The sequence below is a fragment of the Procambarus clarkii genome, chromosome 65, assembly GCF_040958095.1.
Source record: "Procambarus clarkii isolate CNS0578487 chromosome 65, FALCON_Pclarkii_2.0, whole genome shotgun sequence".
NCBI lineage: Eukaryota > Metazoa > Arthropoda > Malacostraca > Decapoda > Cambaridae > Procambarus > Procambarus clarkii.
This window is the reverse complement of record NC_091214.1, coordinates 24,634,057-24,645,317: the sequence shown is the minus strand read 5'-3', so window position 1 is coordinate 24,645,317 and position 11,261 is coordinate 24,634,057. Positions and strand designations below refer to the sequence as shown.

The following is an 11,261-nucleotide window of genomic DNA, read 5'->3' as shown; positions in this document are numbered from 1 at the left end:
CACACACACGTGTGAGGACAGCAAGGTGAAGGCCAGAAGTGACACACACATGTGTGAGGACAGCAAGGTGAAGGCCAGAAGTGACACACACACGTGTGAGGACAGCAAGGTGAAGGCCAGAAGTGACACACACACGTGTGAGGCCAGCAAGGTGAAGGCCAGAAATGACACACACACGTGTGAGGACAGCAAGGTGAAGGCCAGAAGTGACACACACGTGTGAGGACAGCAAGGTGAAGGCCAGAAGTGACACACACACGTGTGAGGACAGCAAGGTGAAGGCCAGAAGTGACACACACGTGTGAGGACAGCAAGGTGAAGGCCAGAAGTGACACACACGTGTGAGGACAGCAAGGTGAAGGCCAGAAGTGACACACACACGTGTGAGGACAGCAAGGTGAAGGCCAGAAGTGACACACACGTGTGAGGACAGCAAGGTGAAGGCCAGAAGTGACACACACACGTGTGAGGACAGCAAGGTGAAGGCCAGAAGTGACACACACACGTGTGAGGCCAGCAAGGTGAGGCCAGAAGTGACACACACACACACACGTGTGAGGACAGCAAGGTGAAGGCCAGAAGTGACACACACACGTGTGAGGACAGCAAGGTGAAGGCCAGAAGTGACACACACGTGTGAGGACAGCAAGGTGAGGCCAGAAGTGACACACACACACACACGTGTGAGGACAGCAAGGTGAAGGCCAGAAGTGACACACACGTGTGAGGACAGCAAGGTGAAGGCCAGAAGTGACACACACACGTGTGAGGACAGCAAGGTGAAGGCCAGAAGTGACACACACACGTGTGAGGCCAGCAAGGTGAGGCCAGAAGTGACACACACACACACACACGTGTGAGGACAGCAAGGTGAAGGCCAGAAGTGACACACACACGTGTGAGGACAGCAAGGTGAAGGCCAGAAGTGACACACACGTGTGAGGACAGCAAGGTGAAGGCCAGAAGTGACACACACACACGTGTGAGGACAGCAAGGTGAAGGCCAGAAGTGACACACACACACACGTGAGGACAGCAAGGTGAGGCCAGGAGGAGCTGGGGGGCGCGCGTGCGCGAGGGCGCGGGGCCACAGATCAGCTGTTGGAGGACAACATCCCGCGCGCCTCCCCACACACAACACGCCACACAACACACCTCCAGCACCCTGCACACCTCTTGTTAGGGTGGCGTCAGCCTGCACCTCGGAGCCATGGGTGGCAGCACCTCCAAGCTGAAGCGGTGGATGAGTAGTGGTGTGGAGGACCCGGAGCAGGTGGAGAGGGCTGTCAAGAAGCTGGCCACGCCGTTCGTCTATACTCGCAGAGGGTGAGTGCTGGCTCCTCTGGAAATTTCTAAGCCACACACTAGTCTTCCTTGCTGAGAGAGAAGAAGGCGAGGTATCTTAACTTAGCATAGTTTGCAGTCTTAAGTGTGGCAGCAAACATTAGTACTACTACAAATTTTAAGAGTATTAATTTGGATGATGTCCACCGTCTTAATTCACTGTGTCCGGGGACAGGAAGCCAGAGTGCATTTATACACGTTTGGCTATTATAGAGGTCCCCCTTCCCCCACCAAGGCCGAATTACTGACCACACTAAGGATGCAACCCTACAACAAGCTGACTAAATCCCGAGTACCTACTGACTGCTAGGTGAACAGGGACATTAGGTGGAAGGAAATGTGCCTAACCATTTCTGTCCCACCCGGGATTCGAACCTGGAATTCTTGATTGTGCGTCGAGAACGAAGCCGACTGTACTACTGGCATACCTCTTATGTCCTGTGTGCACCCCCCCTATGGCACCCCCCTATATGTGACCCTGTATTCTTGAGTGCTAGTTTCTATGTTCAAGGAATTATCATTGCTAGATATCTCGGAAACTATTGTAGCACAAGAAATATTAGTGTATACATAATAATATATAATATATATGTTATTAACCTACCAAGCTATTATCTGTAGCTTGGTAATGGAGGAATGCAGTGTCGCTAAATTTCTTTGCTGTTGGTGTTAAATTTATTGAAAACCGAGCCATTGTAGTTTGTACTGTATAGCCATTTCTTACAGTGACAATCTCACTTATTGTAATGTTAGAGTTCAAACACTTGTACTGGTTTAGCAATTTCTTCTGGTAATTTGCTTCATTTTAGCTAATACTGTATAACTTTTTATCTCTATTGGTTTTGTGGTTAATGTTGGGACATTATGTACAGCATTCGTGAACATGTGAATTGACACTATACGACACACATACACCAAGTATGGTGTTATCCTTACCAAAAGTTTGTCCTCAATTTTCATAATTTTAATTGATAAGAAAACCTTCCGAACCCTTCGGGATTGAGACTGACTGGATAACCTGTTGTGTTCGAATAAATGGTTCATCATCCTTGGGGGTGGGGGGAATTAATCATCCTGCACATTAGTTCATTATCCTAGGGTGGGTCTTCATCCTGGGGGGGGGAGTTCGTTATCGTTTGGGAGGGAAAATATTGACAATTTCTTACAGAAATTTGACAGTATTTTGTTTGTACTCACCAATATGAGAAGTTCTGATCCACTTGTTAACTTGAAGAAAGTGCCAAGCCATTATGACTATAGAACTTGGAAGGGATCAGGATTAGGATTTGGAATGGGACGGGGGAAAGGAATGGTGCCCAACCACTTGGATGGTCAGTGATTGAACGCCGACCTGCATGAAGCGAGACCATCGCTCTACCACTTAGCTTCCATGTGTTCCCCCTTGTTCATGTATGATCCAATTCAAATTGTCTGTTTTTTTGTCTGTTGTCTATTTCCAATAATGCAGTGAAATAATGATTATGCTTTGCAAGAGGGTCCTATGTATAACCGGAATTCATCTTTCAGGTCTATGTATTTTGATGAAGATGGAGACATTGCACATGAATTTTATGAGGAAGTCCCACCTCTGCGACGTGGTGTAAAGGCGACAATGAAAAGAATATTCACAAACCTTACCCCACAGGTTGGTAAATATTTGTCTTTGAACTTTGAAGTATTTATGAGGCATGTATTGCAGTGTAGAACTGTAATATCTTTAACCACTGCACTGCACAAGGCACCTTAATTAAGATGCTCTAAGGGTCGTGTTTTTTTTAATTAGGCCATATTTTAATGTTTTTAATAAGGTTTTTCATGTTTTCATCGCTCTTTGTGATTTGAAATGAAAATTATTGAGTTTGGAAACATTTTGACATTAACATTAGCTGAACATTTATAAAAACAACAAAAATATGTCCTTAACAACTGCACGATGAAATTCTTGCCAAAAACAGGTGTGCAGTGCAGGGGTTAAGCTTTTTTAAGTTTTAATATATGCTTCATCCCCTCCCCATGAAAGTCTGAAATAGAAAGCATGATTGACTATATACATGTGGGAAATACTGTATAGGGTTATGCTTCAGAGACCTAGCCACCCTTTACTACCCCGAAATACTGTACATGTAAGATACATATGGTATAAAAATATTACATGATTGTATGAAACATAAATATGACACCACTTTTGTAGATGACAATGGTTTAGGCAATTTAAAGAGTGGGTAATTATTAGGAGAAAGTGTAAAGCCAAAATTACATAGCACTTTGTAGGAATATAAGGACAAGGTGGAATATAAGGAAGGAGTGAAAGAACGGAGCCCAAGCAGGGGATCAAATGGAGAGGATACAGAATGCCGGGCCATTACACTACTAGTCAGTCCTAGTGGTTGGATCAGACGAGTAGGGGAACAAATAGAAAAGGATTTTAATTACTGTAATTATATACATTCACACACAAGGCAAAAACACATGGAGCTGGATTATAAGTGGATTGTCTTTACTGAGGTGAGAATAAAATGCCAAAGATAGTGTGTCAGAGTTGGATAGTGTGTCCAAGAAAAAAAAAAGAGAGTTGAAGGTCAATGTTGGAAAAAATATAAATGTGGTGTGTGTGACCGGGGAATGGGATGCTGTGGATTTTGTTGTTCCTTATAGGGATAAGACAGAATGATTTGTACTACAGGATTGAGATGGGAGAAAGATATATTGGAAGTGGTAGTAAGTTTAATACTTAGTGCCAATATTATATAAATGGGAATGTGGGAGGTGAAATATTAGAGGCAATAATGAGCGGGATGAGAGATCTAGGAGAGGTGACGTATGGGAGATAAGAAAGGCAAGAGATAGTACACGACTCCCAGCCCTGACAAGTTGATGTGAACCTTGGGGCATGGAAAAGAGCAGTGTGTTCAGAAGTATAAGTACTGTAGTGCAAATGGGTTTCTAAGAAAAGTAACTGGTGTTGTGAGTGATGGGTATAGCAATGAGGAATTATGTGAGTGAATGGGGGTGAGGCAAGGAAATGTGGAATGGTAGATGTGAATATGAAATGTGGTGTTTTATGTTTACATCAGCACCACCATCACTGCACCATCACCATCCCAACATCACCATCCCAACACCAGTATAAACCCAAGTTTTATAGATGGTATTGTTAAAGAAATATACGAGTGTACAGTATCGTAATAAAAAAATTACCATAATATGGTACTATACTTACAAATTATGTGAACAATACAAGGAAACATTATAGGGACATTACAATTTGTTATTTATTGATGCAAACAAATTATATCCGAAGTTTACATATGAAAAATGCCACAATAACTCCCTCTCAAATGTGACACAGATTAGATAATTGGTGGGCAAGAGCTCCATTGTCTCAAACCCTGTTCACTGGGGTTGAAAGATGCAGGTTAATTGTGTGGGGTGGATGGTTAATGTTAGTGGTAGGTGTACATGGATGGGGACAAGACATAACAGCAGAGAGAGAGAATGATACTAGAGTTATCATTAAAATCCTTCCAATTCACAGGGTGAGGTGCGCCTGCCATTCCCATGTCTCAACGTGGATTTTCCAATTGTCCTGTATCAAGATAGCTGAGATGAAATGGGGGAGATGGACCCCTGAAATATTTTGTGACATAACATATCTGAAGTCCAGCAAGTGATAGTTAATGCAGACAATGAAAGGCACTAAAATTTATGCCTTTCGATGGGCGTTTTGGAAATTAAGGTCTCAACTGTGAAGGGAAAAGTTGCGAGCTAACTACAGAGTGTAATGTACAGTACTTTAAAATCCTTCTGTTCATTGTTGCAACTCAGATGAAGAGTGAACAGAAATGTGTTGCAGCTATGTGTTGAGTGCCAGAATGCTACCCACTCAGTGCCCCTTTCAATGATGGTTGTGATAATCTTACTGTAAACCTGTTGTAGTATTTAAACTTTCCCATAGCGAGTGAATCCGATAAGCATGATGTGTTCTTCCCTCCATGTCTCAGATCAACTATATTTTCTCACAGGCATGTTTAGTTTGTTCTCTCTCTATTTTATCATTGCTGTTTGGCTGAAGATTGACTATGGTTAAGTTTTTAAAGAATCACCTAGCCCAAGTACGTAATGGAGGGAATATAAACGAAGATGTGGCTATTTTTAATTGCTGTACATGGGTATGATTAGAATACTAGTTACTTTTTATTGGTGCATCAGACTGACCTATGAGTAAGTCATTCAATAAGAAGTGGGTTTATGACCCTAGAGTTTTGAATGGCAGGAGAGTATTCATACCTAAAGATTTGCTTGCTCAATGACTGAATTTTTGTTTTCAATGTTTTGGTCGAAATTTAGTTTAAACAATATAACTTTGAGGATCACTGTAATGTTGTTTAATATAATTGTTATTGTTTTTATAATTACTACTGCTATGTGTAATAAGTATTGGCAGATGGTGAAAGATAAGGTATAATAAAGCAGAATGTGCCAAGTTTTTCCATTTCACTTAATATATTGGGATAATATTGTCAGGTAGAGTTTGTGTGTTCACCTGTCTGTTTCAAACAGCTACCGCATTGTTGTCCCCCCAGTGTCAACCCCCAGGAGATTATGCTTTGTTATTATTTACGACACAATTTTGTTGTATATATTTGTTATTTACTCAATTCAGTTACAATTTCACAGCCATGTTATACTGTAAAATTCTCTGTGCATCAGGAAGTGATTGTATTATGATTTGTACATAATAAGGCTTATTTAGTGGATATGAGACTAGTGTATGTATGTCATGGTTAAGTAAAAAAAATATATATGTATTGGCTTCATATGGAAAGGTATGTAGCCTTTCTTATTCCTATATTATAAGAGTTGTTTATATATACATGTACAGCATATTAATATATTATTATTACTGAATATTGTATGTATCAGAGTCTGTGTATTGCTTATGTGCTATTAAAATAGTTTTTTAAAATGCCATTTATATCAAAACACTCAGAAATATATCAGCTGGACAGAAATTTATTTGTTTTAACTGTTGGTGTATAATACAATGAAGTTCAGTTATCTGACCTTTGGATAACTGATTTACTAGTTACATTTACCAGTAATTATAAATGCATTGTAATAAAATAAAGGTCCTGGCTTTGCACGAGTTCTAATAGCATGAATTTTAATCCATGAGGGCTTTTCTTTATGTAGTTTAGTAGTGTGTGTGAATAGATGTAGATGTGAATAGAGAATTTGTCCATTAGATGTCTGACTAATTGCTGCTTTGGTATGAGAGACCAATATGCTACACTCCAATATGCTAGTGATACCTCTGAACAAACATGTATTTCTGCCCAATCTTAATTACATTACTATGGCACCTCCCAGTGTTCAGCACATGAGGTAGGTGTTTTATTGGGAAAAGTATAAAAGGATGACTTATTGAGATTTCTGGAGATGTAAATATTTCCCCATATACTGTAAGTTTAAATTATTAGTTCTGCATGTTTCTATGAATGCATCCCTCACATAGAAATCTGACTAAACTGTACTTTTGTTATGCTATCCAGTGCTGTAATACTATTTCTGTAATATTTAATAATATACTCTTGTTTAATAAGTACTTCAGCTAGCACTCTAGGGAAAGGATAGTATTTCAACCTGCATGCCAGAGAAAGGCTAGTACATCAGCAAGCAGTCCAGATAAAGAAAAGGCACAGATTTTAGTATTGAGCCAGAAATAAAAATAATAAAATTAATGTATCTCTTAGCTATCGGGGTATCTGTCATTTTTCAGATATGCGATTACCATCAGATCCCACCAGGGCTAGATAAAAGGACTTTTACTCTATACACTACAGATACCTCTCATCCTGCATGACAGGATATCAGAAAAATCTACTTCAAAGCCAGTTAAATATAATTACCGTAGGTGTTAAATGATGTCATACAGTACTTGTGAGGCTACTGATCATAAAGATCCATTCCAGGTGTTTGTGATACTAATTTGGGCCAGTCATTGAGTCTCTCGAACAGTCATTATAAGGGCTTTTCTTGGAATTGAAGATGTACAATGTCAGTGATGTATGCAGTATTACAATTTCTTGATAAATGTTAAGTACAGTACTCGTTTGATGTTCGATTTTCCAGGCAAGGAAAAAAGTTGAGCTGATTTAAATCGAGTCATTGGAAAAGCAAATTTTTAAGTAAATAAACACTTGCTGCTATATTTATGTTCGTCCTTTATCTATTTCCTATAAAAATAGGTTCATGAATAATTTTCAACCAAAGTAAAGGATTAAGTAATGGATAGCTTGTGATTAATATGTAGTTATTTCAACAAATGGCTGGTGGTAACTGTGTACGACTTGTGAACCAAAACTTTAAACACACTTTGGGACAAACTTTATTGTGGATAATGACAATCAGTTATGGAAAACTTGGATACTGTACTTTAATTTTGGACATACTGTACATCATAAAGTACAAGCCTCTCAACTTGAGTATAACAAAATTAGGTTGAACCATATACAGTAGCTACACTTTCCATTGTTGGGGACAGGAAGTCTGTACTTAAGACTTCTATCCAGGTCCCACTAGGCCACCCATCAACTATCACCAGGATGTAACCCACAACAATCGCCTAACTCCCATTTACTGCTAGGTGTATAGAGGTATCAGGTGAAAGAAAATGTGCCCAGTCATTTTTGTCCCACCTGGGGATCAAACCCGGGATCCTCAATTGTGAGTTGAACTTGTAGATCACTACAACAGGAGCCTATGAGTACAATCTTATAACACATTTTTTTAACTGCTAAATTATACTGTATATCGTAATTTTTTTTTTTTTTTTTTTTTTTTTTTTTTTTTTTATATATAAAGAAAGTGCTTCAAATTGTCCATGCTCTGAGGCTCTTCATTAAAGAGCACTGCAATACTGTACTGTGTATGAAATCCAAGGTGATGCTTAGTGTGGGTTGTAGAGCAGTTGTCGTCAGGTATCCATGGATTCACTAGAAGGGAAGTGAAAGTGTGCACCTTTTATCCCTCTGGTGGATTTTGTTTGGTAGACTTCAATGCCACTTTGTCATGTCCATATTTTAGACATTCAGATTGCCCTCACACTATGTATAGTTTCCCATTGTCCCCATTTTGTCCTTTTATTGTGCAATAATTTTATATCTTTATGCTTATTGCCCTCTGCTCTCACTTGTATGTATTTGTTAACAATCTTAGCTAAAAAAAAATAATTTACATAATTGTTTAACTAATCATTTTGAATAGTGATGCATTCAAACTGAATGACTACTCATCCCAACCAAGGGCTCAAGCCAGGCATAATAATAATAATAATAATAATAATAATAGAAGATAAATAAATGTCACTATCAAGTATACAACAATTTAACTGAAGTACAAATAAGTATTGATTATTATATTGGAACCTAGAGCCCATTATGAGGGGTATTTAATGAAAATGCCCCCCCCCCCCCCTCTCAAAGGTGGTTCCTTGATGTACTCGCCTAGTTGTGCTTGCAGGGGTTGAACTCTGGATCTTTGGTCCTACCTCTCAACTGTCAATCAACTGATGTACAGATTCCTGAGCCTATTGGGCTCTATCATATCTGCATTTGAAACTGTGTATGGAGTCAGCCTCCATCACATCACTGCCTATTGCATTCCTTCTGTTAACTACTGACACTTAAACAAATTCTTCCTAACGTCCCTGTGGCTCATTTGGGTATTAGGTTTCCACCCGTGTCCCCCCTTTTTCGCATCCCACCCAAGAATGTGGTGAAGGCTAAGGAAGGTGACACAGTTAGCATTGCTGGCATCCTTATCTTTGACCAGTGATACCGGTAGGCTCTGAGACCCTGGGCACCTTGGGTAAATGTGCACTTAAGTTATAATAATAATTTATTTAGGAAAAGTACATACATAGTTGCAGAGCTACAGTACAAACATTCTGTTTGATTTAAAGATAGAGATAGTACATACAATACCTAAAGTCACTAGTACGCATAGCGTTTCGGGCAAGGTGAGGGGGGGAAAAAAACACTTGAAAAACTTAATAGTAATTGAGCTTAAAGTATAAATTACGTTGAAAGAAAAAAATAAAAGATAAAAAAAGGGAGGAACATGGTAGAAAATAGCCAATATACAAGTTGGTCAACAAACAGCATTTTTTTTTAATACTGTAGTAAAACATGGGTTGACATTTAAAAGTAAGGTAGGTTACATGGAGTTAATTAGGTAGTACTTAGTTTTCATCTTAAACTGGTTGAGAGAGGTACAATCTTTGACATGATTGGGAAGGTCATTCCACATTCTGGGTCCCTTGATTTGTAGAGCATTCCTAGTTTGATTAGGTCATACTCTTGGACGTAATCAAAGTCGTACTCTTTAATCAAGTCGTACTCTTTAGTTCTTAAAGGAGGTGGGTGAGGAACTCATTAGGAAAACTAACGACTCAAGAGTGGCCAGTTTGCTGTTCCAGCACCTCAGTGTCGCGATCCAGAGAGGAAATGCTTGCTGTATCTTGGGCACACCCCCCACCTCCGAAGAGATGGATTAGGTCTTCGAACAGTGATTGTTATGTGTGTGTGTTTTCTGTAAACACAATGTAATAAAATTAAGAAAAAAAAGAATAAGGGTGGCAGGAAAAGAAAATACTAGTGTTCGGTGAGAATCCACAAGTTCTTCTCTGAATACTCTTATTTTCATCTTCGGGGCTATGGGACCTTTTCTTTTTTATTAACAAGCTTAGGTATACACAGCAATATGCTACTACCCTATTCCACCGGAGGTGGTACCCCTTAGTGTGTGTATAATATATATATATATATATATATATATATATATATATATATATATATATATATATATATATATATATATATATATGTCGTACCTAATAGCCAGAACGCACTTCTATGCCTACTATGCAAGGCCCGATTTGCCTAATAAGCCAAGTTTTCCTGAATTAATATATTTCCTCTAATTTTTTTCTTATAAAATGATAAAGCTACCCATTTCATTACGTATGAGGTCAATTTTTTTTTATTGGAGTTAAAATTAACGTAATTATATGACCGAACCTAACCAACCCTACCTAACCTAACCTAACCTATCTTTATAGGTTAGGTTAGGTTAGGTAGCCGAAAAAGTTAGGTTAGGTTAGGTTAGGTAGGTTAGGTAGTCGAAAAACAATTAAATCATGAAAACTTGGCTTATTAGGCAAATTGGGCCTTGCATAGTAGGCATAGAAGTGCGTTCTGGCTACTAGGTACGACATATATATATATATATATATATATATATATATATATATATATATATACATACATACATACATACATACATACATACATACATACATACATACATACATACATACATACATACATACATACATACATACATACATACATATACACCCGGATTATTCAGCCGTAGGACAAATAACCATGAAGCATGAATCATTAGCTGTGCCGTAGTTGGGCTGACACTTGACTAAGGCTGAGGTGTGACGTGTTTGGCTCATACTAGCCAGTCCCGTATTTGTTAATGCTTTATAATAGAATATATACTAAAGTAAGAATGCATTGTATTGGACCAGTCGTTAAGATATAAGACATGGCAAATACTGAGAACGCTAGTTGTGTGTTTCACGATAGAATGAATGTTAAAGGAACTTAAAGGTCGTTTTAAAGGGGTTAGCTTGGGGGGTGTGTAAACCCAAACAGTTAAGAGGGGAGTATTGGGTTACACTGACCACCCCACAATCACCCTCTTGTTCCCCACTTCCCTTCCACAGAAAATGGTCACCATCACATGAATTACAGAAAATGTAACTTTAACTTATCTTCTATTTCTATGTATATTTCGAATAAATTAGTATTTTCTGTCTCGCTCATATATCAAGCGTTTCAATA

At 38.9% G+C, this 11,261-nt stretch overlaps 1 protein-coding gene across 1 annotated transcript; it reads left to right on the top strand.

Moving 5' to 3' along the window:
* Window positions 1-1,072: 1,072 nt before the first annotated feature.
* Window positions 1,073-7,559, top strand: LOC123771015 (tumor suppressor candidate 2). Its single transcript, XM_045763219.2, has 3 exons — window positions 1,073-1,326; window positions 2,872-2,989; window positions 4,880-7,559. Exons 1-3 carry the CDS (start codon window positions 1,211-1,213, stop codon window positions 4,946-4,948), a joined length of 303 nt encoding a protein of 100 aa, XP_045619175.1. The 5' UTR covers window positions 1,073-1,210; the 3' UTR covers window positions 4,949-7,559.
* Window positions 7,560-11,261: the final 3,702 nt, after the last annotated feature.